This window comes from Dendrobates tinctorius, unplaced genomic scaffold (assembly GCF_039654945.1).
Source record: "Dendrobates tinctorius isolate UK_male_01 unplaced genomic scaffold, ASM3965494v1 ptg000028l, whole genome shotgun sequence".
In the NCBI taxonomy this organism is placed as follows: Eukaryota; Metazoa; Chordata; class Amphibia; order Anura; family Dendrobatidae; genus Dendrobates; species Dendrobates tinctorius.
In genome coordinates this window covers 25,892,786-25,917,129 of record NW_027361696.1, presented here as the reverse complement: position 1 = coordinate 25,917,129, position 24,344 = coordinate 25,892,786, and the positions used below count along the sequence as shown (strand labels likewise).

General features: G+C 46.2%; 1 protein-coding gene across 1 annotated transcript in view; it reads left to right on the top strand.

The window, feature by feature from the left end:
• Positions 1-24,344, top strand: part of SCN1B (sodium voltage-gated channel beta subunit 1) — an 86,480-nt gene that overhangs the window by 21,031 nt on the left and 41,105 nt on the right. The window contains exon 2 of the mRNA XM_073570502.1: positions 2,533-2,971. Within this exon, the coding sequence (XP_073426603.1) occupies positions 2,932-2,971 (40 nt within the window). The 5' untranslated portion in view covers positions 2,533-2,931. The remainder of the gene's footprint in view (positions 1-2,532; positions 2,972-24,344) is intronic.

Here is a 24,344-nt window from a genome sequence, read left to right as displayed (position 1 = left end):
GGCAGAGGCAAAAAGCCAGATATTGACAGATTTCCGAAAATTTACATACAGATGTGAAGTGTGAATGCTGAAAACTCGGCAGCGAGGAATCCCTCCACTTACTACAATTATAGTGAGCGCCGCAGACCTGGTGTGCAAAGCTCAAAGCAAGGGGGCGATGAATGAAAGTGCTGAGCCACTACAGCAAAATGTTTAGTATAGCATGGCGGCTCAGTGGTTAGCACTGCAGCCTTACAGCGCTAGGATCCTGGATTCAAATCCCACCAAGGACAACATCTGCAAGGAGTTTGTATGGTCTCCCTGTGTTTGTGTGGGTTTCCTCCGGGTTCTCCGGTTTCCTCCCACATTCCAAAGACATACTGATAGGGAATTTAGATTGTGAGCCCCATCGGGGACAGTGCCAATAATGTCTGTAAAGCCCTGTGGAATTAATGGCGCTATATAAATGAGTAAAATGAATAAAAAATAGTACCAGACACTGGGTGGCAGCGGCAGGCAGGAGCAATGCGTGGAAGTCGTGCTCGAAAGGCAAAAAGATGATCGATGCACTAAGGCAATTATGTGAAGTTATTGGGCTCAGTGCAAAATCTGGGCCCCAGTACTGTAATTAGAGTCCGATGGGGCCTGGGGCAAAATTTGGACCTTTGCCCTCTACTGAATGTAGGTCAGATATATGGGCCCTTATAGTGCTCTAGAACCTATAAAAACATTCATATTCACCCCCCCATGTAATAATGTCCCCCATCCTAACCCTTTCCTGTAATAATATCTTCAATCCTGGCCCCTTCCTGTAATAATGTCCCAGATCTTGGCCCCTTTCTGTAATGATGTCTCCCGTCCTCACCCCATCCTGTAATAATGTCCTGAGTCTTCGCCCCTTCCTGTAATAATGTCCCCCATCCTAGTCCCTTCCTGTAATAATGTCCCTCTGACCTGGTCCCTTCCTGTAATAATATGCCCCATCCTGGCCCCTTTCTGTTATAATTTTCTCCCATTCTGGCCCATTCCTGTAATAATGTCCCCATCCTGGTCCCTTCCTGTAATAATGTCCCTCTGTCCTGGTCCCTTCCTGTAATAATGTCCCTCTGTCCTGGTCCGTTCCTGTAATAACATGCCCCGTCCTGGCCCCTTTCTGTAATAATCTTCTCCCGTTCTGGCTCCATCCTGTAATAATTTCCCCCCATCCTGGTCCCTTCCTGTAATAATATGCCCCACCCTGGGCCCTTTCTGTAATGATGTCTCCCGTCCTGACCCCTTCCTGGTGTAATATTGTCCCCATCCTGGCCACCTCCTGTAATTAGGCCCTCTGAAGCAAACAATTATATTTACTTTCCCCTCGCTCCCACAACATGCGGCGTCCTCTTCTATAACCGGTGCAGAAGTTGGTAGCTGACTTTGGCAGAGCATGATGTTACTGCCATGTACCTTCTGTGATGGTCGTGCCAACACTAGCTGCAAGCCTCTCATTGGCTGGCGGTTTGTATTGTGATGCAGGGAACCGGCGGGTCTGTGCTCCACAGGATGCACATCCAGATGAAATAGGTGCTGGCTTTGCTGGCCCCACTCCCACATGGGCTCTATAACACCCCTGCTGGACAACTTTCTAAACTTTCTGCCATTTTAAATACTGGTGTCTTCTTATGTGGCATTTGCCGCTCCTCTTCGGGCAATGTAAGTGATTGGTGATCACTATGAAATTGACATCATGGCCTCGGGATCTCTTTAGCAGGGAGTTCCCATTACTTATCCACACTGGACTCATTGACACTCGCAACACTCCCCCCGCTACACCAGATCTGCAGCCAAACTTGCCACCTGTCCCAACATTTCCTCGAACGCCAAACAAAAAAAGGGGTCAAGTTTTATGTAAAATCCACCTAAGTGCAGGTGTTGAGCATTGGGTCAGAGGCATTTCTCCAGCGAGTAGGGCATTACCAGAAAGAATATGATGGGTTTTGGGGGAAGAACGTGGGCAAGACCCCACTAAAAAGATGGCAACACCCCTTTTAATGAAATTACTTAAAGAAAAACTCCAGAGCAATTTGCTTTAGTTATGGTAGTTACCTCCCAATATTGTATTTCCTAACTTTATTCCTAAGGCAATAAAATTGTGCTCAACATGCACAGCAAGCAATGCTTCTGGATAAAGTATGGGGGACAGATGAGACAGAAAGTCAGTTCTAGACTATCTAGAACTCAATAAGTGGTTGTGTTAGTGATAGAAATGACCCAATTGTATCGTTTATAACCATATCCTTTTGCGGTAATAAAAATTTGATCTGCATATACTGATTTTCAATCGAGCATATGAACAAGCAGTGCTGCAGTGTAAAGTATGGAGAAAATTTGAGATAAGTTGATAAATAAATGAGTTCAGAGTATATTCAGACAGACTCTTCTCCAATCAGAAGGTCATTTCCGTAGCCGGATAATTATCCACAGCTATGACCGTGGAGCATTAGACGTGGTCTCGGTGCCAGCTGCTCTTCTTCCTGTTACGTTTTAGTAAAACTAATGTCTTCTTCTCTCCAGGTATTCTTCAATCTTAAAGAAAAGGCCTCCAGATTACAGGACGTACTCTTCCCTTTAAGAAGTGCATGGTGGTGGCGTCTTCCCAACAGGACAGGCAAGGGTGGCGGGACTGCCTGCAGCCTCCATCCTAATCTAAAATTAGCCCCCTTGGAATGATCAGCTTGGGGGGAGATCAAGTAACATCTTCTAGAAGACGAATAAGAGAAGTGGGGGACGGCGGAGTCCGTGACTTTACAGGGTGGAAAGTATCAAGACGAAGAGAAGCGTGAAAGAAGTGAGGACGGGACGAGAAGTCTTATAAGGAGGCTGGAAATGTAAGAAGACAGCGGAGGACGGGAGAAGAAACACTGCGTCTTAAGAAGAAGACTTCTGCTGGCTCCTGAACACCCAGGACAAGCCATGGACTACTGGGTGACCATGCTTATTTGCCTCACGGCAGGTGGGTGACCTCCTTCTGCTTTTGGTCATCTCTCTATTTAAAGGGGAATTCTTCTTTTATACCATAGCACCAGGGGAGGACATGCCATTGGTGCAACCTGTGTAACCTTAGAAGGCCACATCTACCTTCAAACCAGGTGATGGGCTATTGGACTGCCAAAGGCCCATATATTCTTCTTGCACTCTCCAAATCTTCCAACAGGTCTCTATGACATGGTCGAATAGACAATTTTGGTGGAGTTCCCCTTTAAATCAGTTAAACCGATCATGAATGTAACAATATTTATGGTAAATATTAAACAATGTAACAGTTCTCTGCACATGGGTATATAAGAGCCGAGGGTGCGGTGTGTAGAACGCGCCTGTGAAGGTTTTAGGTTGTGGAATAGGACGGTGGGGAAGGTTTTATTTCTTTCTGGCCATCTGGAGGACTCATTTTTGCTGACTGGGGGTTTTGGTTGGGTGGGGGGATATTAGGTTACAATAATACACTGAGCAGCGTGTGATGCGGTGACCGCTCTGACATTTTGCAACATTGGAGAATGCAAATAATGATATACATAACTGTGGGGAATGTGGCGCCGTGACATCATCGTCTTCTGCTCAGTGATTGGCTAATATTTATGACCTCACAATTTGTCTTGTGAGGTCATTGAACTTGAGGAGATCATTGGGGTCCTGCATACCAAAAAGCCAGGACGTGCCAGTGCTCTGGAGGAACTTTTACCACTGTCTAATTCTATCATTTATTAATTTATCTCTGCAAACTGTCAGTGATTGCGACACTTCACAGATTATGCCCAAACGACTTAAGGCCCCGTCACACTAAACGATGTCCCAGCGATCCCACCAACGATCAAACATGATGGGATCGCTGGGACATCGTTAGGCTGATGGCTGGTGAGCTGGCGATCAGGACCAGCGACGCTGGACGCTGGTTTCTAATGTAAACGTTGGGTATCCAGGAGCCGCGCGACGTTTACATTAGCAACCAGCGTCCAGCGTCACTGATCGCTGGTCTCTTGCTGCCACACGCAGCGATGTGTGCAGGCCAGCGGGAGGCCAGCGATCAAAAAACGGCCCAGGCCGCTTGAGCACGATCAGCGATAACCGGCAGGGGGGCCGGTTGCTGATCCCCGTCACACACAGCGATCTCGCCGGCGAGATCGCTGATGCATCACAAAATCGGCGATCTCGCTAGCTACTTATAATGGGGTCTTTTGGGGTTCAGGTGTATAAAGAGGACGCAAACAGAATAGCTGAGGGTTTGTTAGGCTGGGTCCACATTGCGTTAAGGCTAGTTTCAGACTAGCGTTTCAGGGCGCAGCGCAGGGCCGCCGCTAAGCCTCGCCCCCGGCCGCGCCCCCTCCTGTCATCTCCTCCGATCGCATGACTGTGCATGCGATTAGCGTACCCTATACTTAGCGTTGGATGCGCTAATCATGCGCTGGTCTGATTTTGCTGGCGCTGCACCCTTTTGGCAGCGCCAGCAAAATCAGACCAGCGCATGATCAGCGCATCCAACGCTAAGTATAGGGTACGCTGATCGCATGAACAGTCATGCGATCGGAGAAGGAGATGACAGGAGGGGGCACAGCCGGGGGCGGGCTTAGCGGCGGCCCTGCGCTGCGCCCGGAAACGCTAGTCTTAAACTAGCCTAAGGGGGTGCGTTTAACACATCCGTTGCACAGCGGCATTAACGCCATGTAACGGATACGTTAACACACCCATAGACGGCCATAAGGTAGCGCATTGCCACGCATGTCTTAATCAGCATGCGTTAACGATGTGCCGTCATTCTGTGACGGACCCTCGGACCCGGTCTGCAGCGTCCAAGGGTCCGTCACTGCTAGTGCAGATGGAGCATCTGCGCTAGCGGGATCGCATAACACGATTGCATTAGGGAGTAGCGTTAACGCAGTCCGTCTACGCTATGCGTTAAACGGACTGCATTAACGCTGTGTGAACCTGGCCTTATACTTTAGTTGTAGCCAGTCTAGACAATCTTCTGTGAGATAAACACATCAGACAAAATCTCTCTCCTGCCCTGATAGTTTGTTACAATGTGTTAGACTAGACAGGTAAATACATCATCAGCACAAATCTATCTCCTCTCCTGGGAGTTTGTTACAATGTATCAGTCTGGGATCTAGGCAGTTTATCTCAGAGGATTATCTAAACTGTGGATATTGTAACAAACCCTCAGCAATTGTTTGGGGTTTCTATGGGCAGTTAGGCTTTGCTTGACAGCAACCTCAATAATCCCCAACAAACCCCATTATTAACTGTTTGAGTTTTTCATCACCTCTGTATAAACAAGAAGATCAGCAGGATAAAGCGTATTTCCTAAATTCATCAGTAGCAAAAATCTCGTTTGTTACAGGATGTTTATCTCTCAGAGGATTGTACTGACACATTGTAACAAAGTATTAGGAAAGGATAGAAGCTTGTGATGAATTTTGTTCACTGAGGGCTGTCTAGACTGATACATTGTAACAAACTTTGTAGTCAGGAGAGAGATATATGCTGCTGATGTGTTTAGCTCACAGAGGATTGTCTACATTGATGCATTGTATTTAGCTCACAGAGGATTGTCTACATTGTTACACTGTATTTAGCTCACAGAGAATTGTATACATTGATGCATTGTATTTAGCTCACAGAGGATTGTCTACATTGATGCATTGTATTTAGCTCACAGATCATTGTCTACATTGATGCACTGTATTTAACTCACATATGATTTTCTACACTGATATATTGTATTTAGCTCACAGAGAATTGTCTACATTGATATATTTAGCTCACAGATGATTATCTACATTGATGCATTGTATTTAGCTCACAGAGGATTGTCTACATTGATGCATTGTATTTAGCTCACAGAGGATTGTCTACAATGATACATTGTATTTAGCTCACAGAGGATTGTCTACATTGATGCATTGTATTTAGCTCACAGAGGATTGTCTACATTGATACATTGTATTTAGCTCACAGAGGATTGTCTACATTGTTACACTGTATTTAGCTCACAGAGGATTGTCTACATTGATACATTGTATTTAGCTCACAGAGCATTGTCTACATTGATGCACTGTATTTTACTCACATATGATTTTCTACACTGATACATTGTATATAGCTCACATAGAATTGTCTACATTGATATATTATATTTAGCTCACAGATGATTGTCTACATTGATGCATTGTCTTTAGCACACAGAGGATTGTCTACATTGATGCATTATATTTAGCTCACAGAGGATTGTCTACATTGATGCATTGTATTTAGCTCGCAGATGATTTTCTACATTGATACATTGTATTTAGCTCAAAGGGGATTGGCTACTTTGATACATTGTATTTATTCATAGATGATTGTCTACAGTGATACATTGTAATTAGCTCACAGAGGATTGTCTACATTCATGCATTGTATTTAGCTCACAGAGGATTGTCTACATTAATACATTGTACTTAGCTCACAGAGGATTGTCTACATTGATGCATTGTATTAGCTCACAGTGGATTGTCTACATTGATACATTGTATATAGCTCACAGAGGATTATCTACATTGATACATTGTATTTAGCTCACAGAGGATTGTCTACATTGATGCATTGTATTTAGCTCACAGAGGATTGTCTACAGTGATACATTGTATTTAGCTCACAGAGGATTGTCTACATTGATACACTGTACTTAGCTCACAGAGGATTGTCTACATTGATGCATTGTATTTAGCTCACAGAGCATTGTCTACATTGATGCACTCTATTTAACTCACATATGATTTTCTACACTGATACATTGTATTTAGCTCACAGAGAATTGTCTACATTGATGCATTGTATTTAGCTCACAGATGACTGTCTACATTGATGCATTGTCTTTAGCACAATGAGGATTGTCTACATTGATGCATTATATTTAGCTCACAGAGGATTGTCTACATTGATGCATTGTATTTAGCTCGCAGATGATTTTCTACATTGATACATTGTATTTAGCTCAAAGGGGATTGGCTACTTTGATACATTGTATTTACTCATAGATGATTGTCTACAGTGATACATTGTAATTAGCTCACAGAGGATTGTCTACATTCATGCATTGTATTTAGCTCACAGAGGATTGTCTACATTAATACATTGTATTTAGCTCACAGAGGATTCTCTACATTGATACATTGTATTTAGCTTACAGAGGATTGTCTACATTGATGCACTGTATTTAGCTCACAGAGGATTTTCTACATTGATGCATTGTATTTAGCTCACAGAGGATTGTCTTAATTGATGCATAGTATTTAGCGCACATATGATTTTCTACATTGATATATTGTATTTAGCTCACAGAGGATTGTCTACATTGATACTTTGCATTTACTTATAGATGATTGTCTACAGTGATACATTGTACTTAGCTCACAGAGGATTGTCTACATTGATGGATTTTATTTAGCTCACAGATGATTTGATACATTGTATTTAGCTGACAGATGATTTTCTACATTGATATATTGTATTTTAACAAACGATCACCATAGAGAGATTTGTGCCACAAATGTATTTAGCTCACAGAGGTTTGTCTAGACTGATTCATTGTAGAAATCTCTCATGATATGCTGATAATGTGTTTTTCTCATAGAGGATTGTCTTGGTTTTTACATTGTAACAGAATCTCAGCTGTAGCATTGAATGTGTAGACTTTTCATTTCTTGAAGTATATTATATTAGGAGCCCTGCTAAGAAGTCAGACTGGTGCATTGTGCGCCGCACTCTTCGCTTTCTCATCACGTGCGAGCGCTTTTGTGTATTTTATGATGGTTGGATGAAATCCAGAGAAAAGTAAACTGTGAGCTGGCAAAGACTGAAATCCTCTGGTCCATTAAAGTAGCAGGTCAGATATGACAGTGACTGGAGGTTTTGGAATTGCTCGGACTCTCAGTTCCACTTATTTTAATGAGATCTTCAACCTTTAAAACAAAGGGATCTATTCAAGGATGGACACAAGGGCCCAAGAGGTAAAGGGGTCACTTCTACCTCCAAAACAGGTGATCTTCCACAGGTGACGCTTCTTACAGGTCTACATTGCTCTGTCTATGGGACCACAAACCCATCCAAGCTGCCCTGGTGTCCAGTAGACCATTGCCCCCCCCTTGGCCTCCACAGTGCCATCTTCTGGTTGACATACACATAGTGTTGGAAAGTGGATGGGCTGGTACCTAGTAGACCATTGGACCGCCCCTCCTTGGTGCTACTCGTGGTCCAGCTGAGTGCTTTATCTGAGATTTCCTGAGATTTGGGTGGTCTCTTGGCCACAATTAACCCTTTGCACTTAGTAGTGATGGTCCTGGCTCATGGTCCTCCATCAGTGCAGTCTTCTGGTTAGCATACATGTAGCTTCGGAAGGTGGATGGACTGGTGCCCAGTAGGCCATTGGACCCCCTTGGTACTACTCATTGTCAATCTAAGTAGTTCATCTGAAATTTCCTGAGATTTGGGTGGTCTCTGGGCCACAATTGACCCTTTGTACTTAGTACTGGTGGTCCTGTTTCATGGTCCTCCACCAATGCCATCTTCTGGTTGGTCTAAATATAGTGTCGGAAGGTGGATGGACAGGTGCCCATGACCAGAAGACCATTGTACCCTCTTGGTACTACTCATGGTCCAGCTAAGTGTTGCACCTGAGATTTGGGTGATCTTTGGGCCATAATTGACCCTTTGTACTTAGTGGTGGCCCTGGCTCAAGGCTTCCACCAGTGCCATCTTCTGTTTGACATACATGTAGTGTCGGAAGGTGGATGGACTGGTACCCAGTAGACCAATGGGCCCCCTGGGTACTAATCATGGTCCAGCTAAGTGGTTCATCTGACATTTCCTGAGATTTGGTGGTCTCTGGGCCACAATTGACCCTTTGTACTTAGTACTGGTGGTCCTGTTTCATGGTCCTCCACCAATGCCATCTTCTGGTTAGTCTAAATGTAGTGTCGGAAGGTGGATGGACAGGTGCCCATGACCAGAAGACCATTAAACCCTCTTGGTACTACTCATAGTCCAGCTGTTAGACGTCGAGTATCTCCCACTGCACAGGGGGAGTCTCGAGCCATGTCCTCTGCGGTCTCCCATTCTTCTGCAGCCACAGAGGTTCCTGCTCAGCAGAGACGTCGGTCCCAGCGTCTTGCCCAGGCTAATGCTAGGTGTTTGATTGCTCCTCCAGGCTCAGCTATTCTACCATGCATGAGTCAGTGGAAAGCAGACGCTACTGGGACTAAATCCTGCTTTTCTCCTACTGAGCATGCCCGTGGGATGACCTCTCATTGGAGGTCGGAGGTCACATGCTCAGGTCCTGTTGCTGCTCTGATTGGACCACCAGGAAGGTCCCGGAAGTCTGCAACTATAAAAGCTTAGCATGGCCGCCCGGCCATGCGCTAATATAGAGATATAGACCATGTGGAGTGAGTGTTGTATGCATGTATTAATGTCTCTGGTGAATGACTTATTATGAAACCCCTACCCTTGGTACGCATGTGTTGTGTAGACTAGCCTGCTAGCGCCCAGGCTGAGGCCCGGGTAGAGGCAGAGTAAGAGACTGGCATCAGCATCCACCGGTGGCTTTGTCTGTATGCCATGGTGCACATAGTCTGCACTCCTCAGTGGTCAGCGGTCATTAGGGGCGTCCGCAGGTGCGAAGCTGCAGGCTTGTAGGTCTAGAAGGGTTCAGACCTCGTGTCCTTGGGGCTGAATTCTGTGACCACATACTGAGCGCTCTCTTGCCGAGTGCTGTGAGTTTTAACAGGCTCCGGCATTTATGTTCCGCGGTACTGCGGCTCTGTGACATAACAGAGTCCGCTCCTGTTCACACCGGGTGACGTTAACCCGCGTGTGACCTTCTGTATACCGCTATATACATCCTCCATTACCAAGCAGCAGTTTACCACCTCTGCACGGTGGACCTCGGGCTGCGAACGCACCTTACTATCATTTTATTATTTGTTGCGTTCCGCCAGCCCTAACATTAGCTAAGTGGTTTATCTGAGATTTGGGTGTTTTTTGGGCAACAACTGACCCTTTGTTCTTAGTAGTAACATAGTATATAACCTTCAAAATAAATTGTTCAAAAATGTATCAGTAATATAACATAGTAACATAGTTAGGAAGGCCGACGAAAGACATTTGTCCAACCAGTTCAGCATATATTCCATCAGAATAAATCCCCTGTTCTATGATCTTCTAAAGAATCTAATAACTGTAAGATACAATATTGTTACTTTCCAGGAAGACATCAAGGCCTCTCTTGAACCCCTCGACTGAGTTCGTCATCACCACCTCCTCAGGCAGGGAATTCCAGATTCTCACTGCCATAACAGTAAAGAATCCTCTTCTATGTTGGTGGAAAAACCTTCTCTCCGCCAGACGCAGAGAATACCCCCTTGTGACCGTCACCTTCCTTGGTATAAACAGATCCTCGGAGAGATATTTGTATTGTCCCCTTATATACTTATACATGGTTATTAGATCACCCTTCAGTCGTCTTTTTTTCTAAATAAATCCTAATTTTGCTAATCTCTCTGGGTATTGTAGTTCCGCCATCCCTTATGTTAATTTTGTTGCCCTTCTTTGTACTTGCTCTAGTTCCATGTACGGTCTAACCAGGGATTTGTACAGAGGCAGTATAATGCTCTCATCATGTGCATCCAGACCTATTTTAATGCACCCATGATCCTGTTTGCCTTGGCAGCCGCTGCCTGGCACTGGCTGCTCCAGGTAAGTTTATCATTAACTAGCATCCCCAAGTCCTTCTCCATGTCTGATTTACCCAGTGGTTTCCTGTTCAGTGTGTAATGGTGATATTGATTCCTTTTACCCATGTGCATAACCTTACATTTATCATTGTTAAACCGCATCTGCCACCTTTCGGCCCAAGTTCCCAACTTATCCAGATCCATCTGTAGCAGAATACTATCTTCTCTTGTATTGTCTGCTTTACATAGTTTTGTATCATCTGCACATATAGATATTTTACTGTGTAAACCTTCTACCAGATCGTTAATAAATATCTTGAAGAGAATAGGTCCCAACTAGAGTTGAGCGACTTTTGGTTTTTTAGGGTCGCGTTTCGTTTCGTGAAACCCGACTTTTCCAAAAGTCGGGTCGAGCAAGATCGTCCAATTATAGGGAAAAGTCGGGGTCGTCCCGAAACACGAAACCCAATGTAAGTCAATGGGGAATAAAAGTCGGCAGTGAGAGGAGGACAGGAAACACACCTACAGTGCCCATTTGAATGCCAAAAGCATCAATTCTTCTTACTTAAGCTTGTCAACCTTAATTAACTTCATAATACAAGTTACGCACTGAAAAATGGGGGTTATTTGGCTAAAGTTGTGGGGGGGGGGGCTGGCTCCAGGTTTTCATGTGCCCTGGGCGAAAGAGCGCCCCTTTAACACATACCACAACTCATCATGCTCCGATACGGCAGAGAAATAGCGGTATAGTACAATGAAAAATACTTCACTTTTTACATCTCATGACAAGGCCCATCTATTTCTCCATACAGAATCATTGGTCCCATATAATGTTTGAAACAGTATATGATGAGCTCCACATAATGCTACAGTATATGTTGGTCCCCATGGATGAAGCTCCACTGTCTTATGGGCCCAAATAATGCTCCAAACATAATGGGCCCCATTTCTAATGCTCTAGTGTATAATGGGCCCTGTAAATGCTGCTCCAGTGTCTGATGTCCACCTTTGGAATGTTCCAGTGTATGGTGGGCCCCATCTATCATTCTCCAGAGTATAGTGCTCCCCAAAAATTGCTGTCCCAACATTGAAAACAATCAAATAAGTCTCCTCGCTAGGGAATCCCTGTACTAGTCTGGACTCCTCGTCGTCCCCATCTTCCATCTCACTGCGCAGTATTTCAACCTTACAAGTGCTGTGATCCTGAGCAAGCAGGGGGGGCACACTCGTTGGCGACGGCACTGGCACAGGGCCTCTGATAGTACGGTGGTGTGTCTGATGGCGGGTGGGCCGAACCTGCACTTTCATCTGCAGCTTCCTCTTTGTCACCGTGTAAGATGGAACTGTATATGGGAAGGGTAACCTGAGTTTCATCAGGGTCAGATTCAGGCCGTGTAGCGTGCGAGGGGAATGTAGTGGTCTGGGTCAATGTACCAGCAGATTCATCGAGCAGTGGCTGGGCATCAGTGCACTTGTGTCGCCCCCAGGAGTACGGTCGCCACAGTGGCATTACCTTCTTCCTAGGGAGTGTGATGTCATGCTTGGGAGCAACGAACGATCTCTCTAGCAGGTTAACTGATTGGGCGTCGCTATTCCCACGAGTCATGACCCTCCAAACAGCGTTCATGAAGGCAAAGTGTTTGTTTTACGTGGGCAGTATGGTTGCAAAGCTGAACCTTAAAGGAATGTCCAGAAGGGCACCACCAGGAGTGGAGCCTACGGTTAAATTCGACTCCACCTGGGAAACCTCAACCATGCCAGCTACAGAACAGATGCACACATTGCAAGCTTAATTCCGTTAACGAACGAGACTCCGTCATGCCCCGCGGTCCGAGTCCGGCTTACTAGAGGGACACGTGAGGCTCTGGAACATGAGATTGGCCAATAACTGGTGTGTCATGCCCTTACATGTCCGTGGCTGCATGTGCGCTACACTGAAAAGGCCAGCGTTTGTCGCTTACAGGTGCAGATAACCCGCTGAACAACGTTAGTGATGGGGATCACTGATTACAATTCTTACCCGCGAACAATGATTTCCCAGTAAGTGCAGGTCAACTGCAGTTCCGGAATTAGGCCTAACCGTCATTCCTGAAAAAATGAAAAACTTACGTGTGCAAACCACAGGTGCTGTAGCTTGCTTAACAGCTCGCCAGCCATTCTCACGCCCAGTATGGATTACACGTGATTGCACAAAGGTTAGAAAGGGTACCGTATCCCCAGATAACATGTATGGATAGCATACACATTCAAAATATATGTCTCAGGAGGCAGGCTCAGACGGTGTTAGGCCCAGTATGGATTGCACGTGATTGCACAAAGGTTAGAAAGGGTACCGTATCCCCGGATAACATGTATGGATAGCGTACACATTCAAAATATATGTCTCAGGAGGCAGGCTCAGACGGTGTTAGGCCCAGTATGGATTGCACGTGATTGCACAAAGGTTAGAAAGGGTACCGTATCCCCGGATAACATGTATGGATAGCGTACACATTCAAAATATATGTCTCAGGAGGCAGGCTCAGACGGTGTTAGGCCCAGTATGGATTGCACGTGATTGCACAAAGGTTAGAAAGGGTACCGTATCCCCGGATAACTTGTATGGATAGCGTACACATTCAAAATATATGTCTCAGGAGGCAGGCTCAGACGGTGTCAGGCACAGTATGGATTTGACGGCCCAGATTACACAGCGGAGGAGCAGGGAGAGGTAAAGATTGCAAATGCTGGGGCCCTGCCCAAGCAAGGGGGGCCCACTCGTGGGCGTCGGTACTGGCACTGGGCCCCTCATAGTACAGCGGTGTGTCTGACGGCGGGTGTGCACCACCACCGTCAGAGACACTTGATTGCACTATGAAGGACCCTGTGCCAGTGCCCGCGCCCAAGAGTCGGCCTACTCACCTGTCCAGGGCAACGGCACTCGCACGGTGTCGTGCGCTAGGTGGTGACCCCGGCCATGGGGGGGAGGCAGCACAGTTAGGGAGTTTTAGAAAGTGGCATATGTTGATGTTGGACATTCAGCTGATGCAAAAGGCGAAATAGGTCAAGTCCCAGGAAGAGGTGGACCAAAGCAAGCCATTTTTCTGTCACCCTATGTGTCATCAGGGGAAGGTGGGACAAAATCCTTGGAAACCCATGCATGGTTCATTTTAATGAAGGTTAGATCATCCACATTTTGGGTTGACAGACGGGTCCTTTTTTCTGTCAGGATTGATCCAGCTGCACTGAAGACTCTTTCCGATAGCACACTTGCAGCTGGGCAAGCGAGCTCCTGTAAGGCATATTGTGCCAATTCAGGCCAGGTGTCCAGTTTAGCGGCCCAATAGTCAAAGGGGAATGACCTGTGTGGGAGAACATCGATATGGGAGGAAAAGTAGTTTGTAACCATAGTTGACAACTGCTGTCTCCTGTCACTTTCCATCGATGCAGTATTACCAGTTGTGTGAGCGGTATTTGAAAAATCAGTCCACAACATTGTCATGATACCCCTGTCTCCAACGCCACTTCTGCTGTGTGCACCACGAACACCTCTGCCAAGCTGCCCCCGGCCCGTACGGCTCGTGTGAGAACCATCACCGCTGCTGTGTGCTGGGAATGCCTCAAGCAACCGATTTACCAGAGTTGCTTGTTTATTAGCCAATATTAGGTCAAGGTTCTCCCGTGGCATGATGTTTTGTAATTTGCCTTTATAGCGTGGATCCAGGATGCTGGCCAACCAGTAGTCGTCATCGTTCATCATTTTGGCAATGCGGGGGTCCCTTTTTAGGATCCGCAAGGCATAATCTGACATGTGGGCCAATGTTCCCGGTGTCAATGATGCACTGCGAGTGCTGGTTGGAGGAGCACTTTCTGGCAAATCCACATCCCTCCAGTCACGCACAAACCCTGTACCAGACCTTGCCACGCCAACATTTTCACTTGCCCCACGAGATGCATCCTCCTCCCCTAAGTAATCATCCCCATCATCATCCTCCTCCTCCTCCACCTCGTCCAGGAGAGGTCCCTGAGCAGACAATGGCTGAATGTCATCAAGGATTCCCTCCTCCTCTTCCTACTCATCAACATTGGCTGCAGACGCCTGCTCCTTAAGGTGCGTCAAAGTTTGCATGAGCAGACGCATAAGTGGGATGCTCATGCTTAGGATGGCGTCGTCTGCGCTTACCAGCCGTGTGCATTCCTCAAAACACTGAAGGACTTTACAGAGGTCTTTCAGCTTCGACCACTGCACACCTGTCAACTCCATGTCTGCTCTCAAAGTGCCTGGCCGTGTATCCTCCCACAAATGCATTATGGCCTGCCTCTGCTCGCACAGCCGCTCCACCATGTGCAGGGTGGAGTTCCACCTTGTTGCAATGTCGATAATGAGGCAGTGGTTGGGAAGGTGGAGCAATCGCTGCAGCTTCTGCATACGAACGGAGTGTACAGGCGACCGGCGGATGTGCGCGCACAGTCTTCGCACCTTCTGGAGCAGGGCTGTTAACTCCGGATAATTTTTGAGGAAGCACTGCACCACCAGGTTCAAGGTGTGAGCCAAGCAAGGTATGTGGCTGAGTTTTGAAAGGGCTATGGCTGCCACAAAATTACGGCCGTTATCACTAACTACTTTGCCTGCCTCAAGATGTACACTGCCCAGCCATGACTCAGTTTGTCGCTTCAAGTACTCGGCCAGCACCTCGGCGGTATGTCTGTCGCCCAAACACATCATCTGCAACACAGCCTGCTGACGCTTTCCACTAGCTGCTCGATAGGGGGACACATCGTGTGCAACAGTGGCAGCTGCAGATGGAGTGCTCGTACGACTGCGCTCAGTGGACGAGCTTTCGCTTCTGGAGGAGGAGGAGGAGGAGGAGGGTGGAACGCCTACAGCCAACTGTTTCCTATACCGTGGGCTAGGCAGCACTGTCCCACCACCACTGTCCCCTGTGGACCCTGCATCCACCACATTAACCCAGTGCGCAGTGATGGACACGTAACGGCCCTGGCCATGCCGACTGGACCATGCATCAGTTGTGAGGTGCATCTTTCCGCTCACTGACTGCTTGAGTGCATGGACAATGCGGTCTTTCACATGATGGTGGAGGGCTGGGATGGCTTTGCGAGAGAAGAAGTGGCGACTGGGTAGGTCATAGCGTGGTACTGCATAGGCCATGAGTTCGCGGAAAGCTGTGCTTTCCACCAACCGAAAGGGCATCATCTCAAACTAGATTAGTTTGGCAATGTGACTGAGTACTGTCTTGACCTACTCATAGTGTCTGGGAGGGTGAGCTGGACTTGAGAGCTGCATATGGTAGAAGTAGCGGTGGACAGGGCGGACTGAGAGAGGGTTGATGATGGTGATGGAGTTGGTGTTCTTTCTGATGGCCTAGAATCAGTCTTTCGTTGATATAACAGTGGGATTCCCTGACTGCTGTGGCCTTGCAACGACACCTCAACATTTGCTGCTGTGCTAACCGGTGGGCTTACAGTGGGGGAAACAATGTAGCGTTGATGACTACCTTCGTTGTGATCAGTTGCACATGTGGCGCTTGAGGTTTGGTGTTGTGTCCACGCTTGCAAGTGCATGCTGGTTAAATGTCTAAGCATGCAACTGGTATTCAAATTTTTCAGATTTTTCCCTCGGCTAAAGGTCTTTGCGCACTTCTTACAGATAACCTTGGCCTGATCATGAGGATTTTGTTCAAAAAAGTGCCACACTGCACTCTTCCTACTTTGGCAGACATTTTGCGGCCTAGCACGCTGTGATCTTTTGACCCTCTGGACAAGCTGTCCAGCATCTCTTTTGATGTTTGGAACCTGTCTTTGGAGTGCTCCGGGCCTGCCAGATAACAGCTGTTGCGATGTCGATGTCTGCTGTGGATGCTCCTCATCTGAGCTATTGGAAGCAGCACCCTCTTCCCCCAATGGATGCCAATCTGGGTCAACAACTGGGTCATCCATCACCTCCTCTTCTATGTCATGTGCACCTTCCTCTGTGTCACCGTGTATGGTGGTATAGTGTGCGGGAAGGGGCACCTGAGTCTCATCAGGGTCAGAATCTGGCTCTGTACACTGCGAGGACAATGTAGTGCTCTGAGTGAATGTACCAGCAGAATCATCCATCAGCGGCTGTGCATCAGTGCACTCCATGTCAGATTCATCTTGGCCTGGGTAATTCACCATTTCACTTGATAATCCAGGCATGGTATGTGAAAACACCTCCATGGAGTAATCAGTAGTATGGCCTGCGTCATCCTTCAATCTTGGTTGGGGTGAAGGACACAAGGAAAGGTGTGGTTCATGAACATGAGCCTCCAATGACGACTCAGTGCTTTTACTTTTTACAACTGAAGAAGAGGAGGCGATAGAGCTGGAGGCTGAGTCAGCAATGTAAGACAAAACTTTTTCCTGATGCTCTGGCTTTAAAAGCGGTTTGCCAACTCCTAGAAAACTAAGCGTTCGAGGCCTTATGTAGCCAGACGATGACGCAGGCTCAACACCTCCTGCATTCGGTCCTATTTTGCTCTTGCCACTACCATCAGATCCACCACCAACACCATCATTACCAGCTGCCAACCCCCGCCCAATTCCACGGCCTCTTCCACCAGCCTTCCTCATTTTTGGTAGAAAACAAGGTACAAGGTGTCTATAGGACAGGGGAGATTTTGAATTTCTGCACACACTTTTGGACACTTTTGGATTGTGTGAGGCCCAATGAATATCTGAGCGCTATGTGACAGGCTCGATGGCACAGCTGTGACCTAAGTGACTAGAGGATAAGTGAGATTTTGAATCTCTGCACACACTTTTGGACACTGGACACTTTTGGATTGTGTGAGGACCACTGATATCTGAGCGCTATGTGACAGGCTCGATGGCACAGCTGTGACCTAAGTGACTAGAGGATAAGTGAGATTTTGAATCTCTGCACACACTTTTGGACACTGGACACTTTTGGATTGTGTGAGGCCCACTGATAGCTGAGCGCTATGTGACAGGCTCGATGGCACAGCTGTGACCTAAGTGACTAGAGGATAAGTGAGATTTTGAATCTCTGCACACACTTTTGGACACTGGACACTTTTGGATTGTGTGAGGCCCAATGAATATCTGAGCGCTATGTGACAGGCTCGATGGCACAGCTGTGACCTAAGTGACTAGAGGATAAGTGAGATTTTGAATCTCTGCACACACTTTTGGACACTGGACACTTTTGTATTGTGTGAGGCCCAATGAATATCTGAGCGCTATGTGACAGGCTCGATGGCACAGCTGTGACCTAAGTGACTAGAGGATAAGTGAGATTTTGAATCTCTGCACACACTTTTGGACACTGGACACTTTTGGATTGTGTGAGGCCAACTGATATCTGAGTGCTATGTGAGAGGCTCGATGGCACAGCTGTGACCTAAGTGACTAGAGGATAAGTGAGATTTTGAATCTCTGCACACACTTTTGGACACTGGACACTTTTGGATTGTGTGAGGCCCAATGAATATCTGAGCGCTATGTGACAGGCTTGATGGCACAGCTGTGACCTAAGTGACTAGAGGATAAGTGAGATTTTGAATCTCTGCACACACTTTTGGACACTGGACACTTTTGGATTGTGTGAGGCCCAATGAATATCTGAGCGCTATGTGACAGGCTTGATGGCACAGCTGTGACCTAAGTGACTAGAGGATAAGTGAGATTTTGAATCTCTGCACACACTTTTGGACACTGGACACTTTTGGATTGTGTGAGGCCCAATGAATATCTGAGCGCTATGTGACAGGCTCGATGGCACAGCTGTGACCTAAGTGACTAGAGTATAAGTGAGATTTTGAATCTCTGCACACACTTTTGGACACTGGACACTTTTGGATTGTGTGAGGCCCAATGAATATCTGAGCGCTATGTGACAGGCTCGATGGCACAGCTGTGACCTAAGTGACTAGAGGATAAGTGAGATTTTGAATCTCTGCACACACTTTTGGACACTGGACACTTTTGGATTGTGTGAGGCCCACTGATATCTGAGCGCTATGTGACAGGCTCGATGGCACAGCTGTGACCTAAGTGACTAGAGGATAAGTGAGATTTTGAATCTCTGCACACACTTTTGGACACTGGACACTTTTGGATTGTGTGAGGCCCACTGATATCTGAGCGCTATGTGACAGGCTTGATGGCACAGCTGTGACCTAAGTGACTAGAGGATAAGTAAGATTTTGAATCTCTGCACACACTTTTGGACACTGGACACTTTTGGATTGTGTGAGGCCCAATGAATATCTGAGCGCTATGTGACAGGCTCGATGGCACAGCTGTGACCTAAGTGACTAGAGGATAAGTGAGATTTTGAATCTCTGCACACACTTTTGGACACTGGACACTTTTGGATTGTGTGAGGCCCACTGATATCTGAGCGCTATGTGACAGGCTCGATGGCACAGCTGTGACCAAAGTGACTACAGGATAAGGGAGATTGGATTGCTTTTAAAAAAGCAGTTTGCGGAGCAGTGGGTAAACAGCAATGCCAGCCTGTCAGGAAGCCTTAAAAGGCAGCCCAACAACCAACACCACTGATACACCACAATATAGCCTCCCCTTGCACTGCACACACAGTGACTTTTGTGTTGTGCAGGCCAAATTGCTATCAGCAGCAGAAGCAGTTTTTTTTCTTCTCAGCAGGACAAAAAAAAAAAATTGGGATTGCTTTTAAAAAAGCAGTTTGAGGCCCAATGAATATCTGAGCGCTATGTGACAGGCTCGATGGCACAGCTGTGACCAAAGTGACTAGAGGATAAGGGAGATTGGATTGCTTTTAAAAAAGCAGTTTGCGGAGCAGTGGGTAAACAGCAATGCCAGCCTGTCAGGAAGCCTTAGAAGGCAGCCCAACAACCAACACCACTGATACACCACAATATAGCCTCCCCTTGCACTGCACACACAGTGACTGGTGTGTTGTGCAGGCCAAATCGCTGGCAGCAGAAGCAGTTTTTTGGTCTTCTTCCCTGCCTAACGCTCTCCCTACAGAATCAGCAGCAACCTCTCCCTATACTGAGATCGGCAGAAGTAAGATGGCGGTCGGCGTGCACGCCCTTTTATACCCCCTGTGACGCCCACCAAAGCAAGCCAGTCACTTGCATGCCCTTCTGAAAGATGGTGGTGACCCGTGCCTATGTCATCACGTTGCCCACAGTGTCCGTTGATCCTGATTGGCTGAAAAAGAGCGCAAAACAAACTTTTGAAACGCGACTTTGGCGCGTAAGTCGCCGACCTCGTGGCCGACCTCATCCTAGGGTCGAGTTTCGTTTCATGAAACCCGACTTTGCCAAAAGTCGGCGACTTTTGAATTTTTTCGACCCGTTTCGCTCAACTCTAGTCCCAACACTGACCCCTGCGGTATCCCACTGGTCACAGCGACCCAGTTAGAGAATATACCATTTATAACCACCCTCTGCTTTCTATCACTAAGCCAGTTACTTACCCATTTACACACATTTCCCCCAGACCCAGCATTCTCATTTTGTGTACCAACCTCTAGTGTGGCACGGTATCAAACGCTTTGGAAAAATCAAGATATACCACGTCCAATGACTCACCTTGGTCCAGTTTATAGCTTACCTCTTCATAAAAACTGATTAGATTGGTTTGACAGGAGCGATTTCTCATAAACCCATGCTGATATGGCATTAAACAGTTATTCTCATTGAGATAATCCAGAATAACATCCCTCAGAAACCCTTCAAATATTTTACCAACAATAGAGGTTAGACTTACTGGCCTATAATTTCCAGGTTCACTTTTAGAGCACTTTTTGAATATGGGAACCACATTTGCTATGCGCCAGTCCTGTGGAACAGACCCCGTCGCTGTAGAGTCTCTAAATATAAGAAATAATGGTTTGTCTATTACATTACTTAGTTCTCTTAGTACTCGTGGGTGTATGCCATCCGGAACCGGAGATTTATCTATTTTATTCTTATTTAGCCGGTTTTGCACCTCTTCTTGGGTTAGATTGGTGGCTCTTAATATAGGGTTTTCTATGTCTCTCGGCATTTCATGTCAACTCCTGAAGAAGAAGCGTTATGCTTCGAAACGCGTAGGGTTAAAGGGTTAACTTTTTTAACCTTGTGTGGTTATGGAATTTGTCTGGCAGCGCACTTAAAGTCCAAGAATTTATTCCTTATTATCTGTGGTGCGGTTCCGCTGTGGACCGTTGGACGTGCAGCAGGCTGACATACTATACAGGCTTTACTTTCTCTTTGAGAAGGTGAGTATAATACTTTCAGTATTTGTACATTTTACCCGGATAAGACCCTATTGCGCTCTTGTTTCAACCTTTTAGTGAATACAATTTCGGCATTTCACCTAGCATTTCATTTTCCACCGTGAATACCGTGGAGAAGAAAGTGTTTAATAAATTAGCTTTTTCCTCATCATCTACAACCATTCTTTCCTCACAATTTTTTAAGGGACATACACTTTCACTTATGATTCTTTTACTATTGATATAGTTGAAGAACAGCTTGGGATTAGTTTTGCTCTCCTTAGCAATGTGCTTCTCTGTTTCCTTTTTGGCAGCTTTAATTAGTTTTATAGATAAAGTATTCCTGTCCCTATAGTTTTTTAGAGCTTCAATGGTGCCATCCTGCCTTAGTAGTTTAAATGCTTTCTTTTTACTGTTAATTGCCCCTCTTAATTTTTTGTTTAGCCACATTGGGTTTTTCCTATTTCTTGTCCTTTTATTCCCACAAGGTATAAACCGCTTACAGTGATTTAAGGATGTTCTTAAACATTTCCCATTTATTATCTGTATTCTTATTTCTGAGGACATTGTCCCAGTCAACCAGATTAAGGGCATCTCTTAGACCTGTTTCACACTTCCGTTTTTTTGGGTCAGTTAAAATCTGCCAAAATGGCGGAAAGCAGATCCGTTGCTAACTGATGTGAACGGATGCCACCGGACCGTTTTTCAGATCCGCCGAATGAAGAAGTTTAAAGGAGCCGCTGCCCGGGAAGGAGAGAGAGGAGAGAGAGAGAGAGGAGAGAGAGAGAGAATTTTTTTCGTCCGCCAGAAAGGATTTCAGGGTTAAATTTCCGGCTGACTTCCTTTCTCCGGGCATGCGCACTGTAAAATGCGGATCCTGCAGCAAAAAAACCGTTGCAGGGTCCGTCCAGCCATGTCGGCGGACGCAAAAAATTTGGCGGATCCGCAAAAAAAACGGATCCAACGGATGGCCATCCGTCAAGATCCGCCGGTAATGCAACTCAATGGGGGAAAAAACGGATCCGCCCAAAAAAAATGTCGGATCCGTTTTTTTCAAAAACCGGCGGATTTTGACTGATGGTCAAAAACGGAAGTGTGAAACAGGCCTAAGCTGGTCAAACTTTACCTTCCTAAAGTTCAGTGGTTTTTTGACTCCCTGACAAGTCCCCCTAGCGAAAGACAAGTGAAACCGTACAATATTGTGGTCGCTATTTCCTAGATACCCGACGACCTGTAGGTTTGTTATTCTGTCAGGTCTATTAGATGGTTTTTGCTGTAAAAGTGCTGCTCCTCTGGTTGGATTCTGCACCAATTGTGAAAGATAATTTTTCTTGATTAGTAGCAGAAACCTGTTGCCTTTATGTGATGGTCCTGGCTCATGGTCCTCCACCAGTGCAATCTTGTGGTTGGTCTACATGTAGTGTCAGAAAGTGGATGGACAAGTGCTATCTGTAACAATTGGGGTAGATCAGGAGGTTGAGGAGCTTCAGTGAGGATTTTCTTCTTCCGTTCACATCACTGATGATATTAGAGATGATGGAAGTAGTTACTCTATGGAATTAGGGAGTGATTAACCAAAGTCATCTATCTACACAGATCTCATCTATATCAGGTCAATGCGCCTCCATTTATAAGAATCTGCGGCTCCTTTTACACATGAGCCGCCATCGACTTTAATAGGATTGTGTTATGGTCATGTCCAGTGGTCGGCCATGATGGTAGTTCCTTGTATATTTTCAGGATTTTTCCATTGACCTCTCCATTCTCTAATGGCTTCACACGCTTTATTGTCCCTCTCTTGCTTTCGCTCTAGTTCTAGGAAGGAAATGCTGAACTTGCAGATCTCGTGAAAGAGAATCCCAGAGCCCTGATGGGATGGGGATGGACGGGGAGGAGAGCGAGTGCAGCATAAGGGAGGGCTCCGGAGCAGACATGCTGCCTCATGCACAGCAGGGATGGGGAAACTCAAAATACAATTTCCGATCCTGCGAAAAATCCTATTTCCTTTGCTGGAGGAGCGAGGCCGGAGTAAATGCAGTTATAGCACAATGGGGGCATTTGCAGCCGACTCCACTTTGTCATGCTGTCTAAGATCTTACAGGACGGCCGAGCAGCAGGCCACGTACTCATGTCAGCGGGTAATTACAGGGTTAATACGGGACGTAAGAGCAGAAATCACAATGCAATAATTAGGTAATTGATTTCATTCTTTCTGGTGCCGCAATCAGTAATTACGGAGAAATGTCACCTCTGTTATGGAGCACGGCTTGACTTGTTTGGTTAAGGAGCTTTATACAATGAGCCTCGCTGCAGAAAACCACTGCAAAGCCTCCCACGCCTGAAGGTTTCTGGTATTACAAGGACCTACATTTATCTCCATGGGCACCATATAATACTGCAGAGAGTGTGTGGCCCCCCCAGCGCATGGTGCATCCGCATTACGGCAGGGGTAACCAGGGACCCCCAAATGGCAGCATTGAAAACATTCATAGGGGCCAGAAACCTTCTGTTTCCATTGTTGTATCGGTCCATTCTATGTAGCAAAGCTCACCACGATGACAGGTCTATTCATAACAATGACATCACTGTGTGCATTACCCCTGTACTATGACATCACTGTGTGTGTTATCTCTGTACTGTGACATTGCTGTGTGCATTACCCCATACTGTCACATCACTGTGACATTACTGTGTTCATTATCCATGTACTGTGACATGCCTGTGTGTATTATCCCTGTACGGTGACGTTACTGTGTTCATTATCCCTGTACTGTGACATCACTGTGTTCATTATCTCTGTACTGTGACATGACATCTCTGTGTGGATTATCTCTGTACTGTGACATCACTTTGTTCATTATCTCTGTAGTGTGACATGACTATGTGTACTACCCCTATACTGTGACATCACTGTGACATTACTGTGTTCATTATCCATGTACTGTGACATGTCTGTGTATTTTCTCTGTACTGTGACGTCACTCTGTACATTATCTCTATACTGTGACATCACTGTGTTCATTATCTCTGTACTGTGACATTACTGTGTTCATTATCCCTCTACTGTGACATTACTGTGTTTATTAGCCATGTACTGTGACATGTCTGTGTATTTTCTCTGTACTGTGATGTCACTCTGTACATTATCTCTATGTCATGATCCCAGTGCGGGTTTTTGAGCTGCACACCGGGGGTTAATGTCTGGAGCTCTGTGCAGGTTTTGACCTGCACACTTGGGGTTAATGATTGTGGCCTCTTTCTGGTTCTGGGAGAGCTTCATAAACCCCTGGGTAGCTTCAATCCCTGCCAGTTATACTTTTGCCATTGGCCTAGTGTGCTGACCCCCGTGTGCCTGTTTGTTGCTATAGCTTGTTTATATGGTTCTG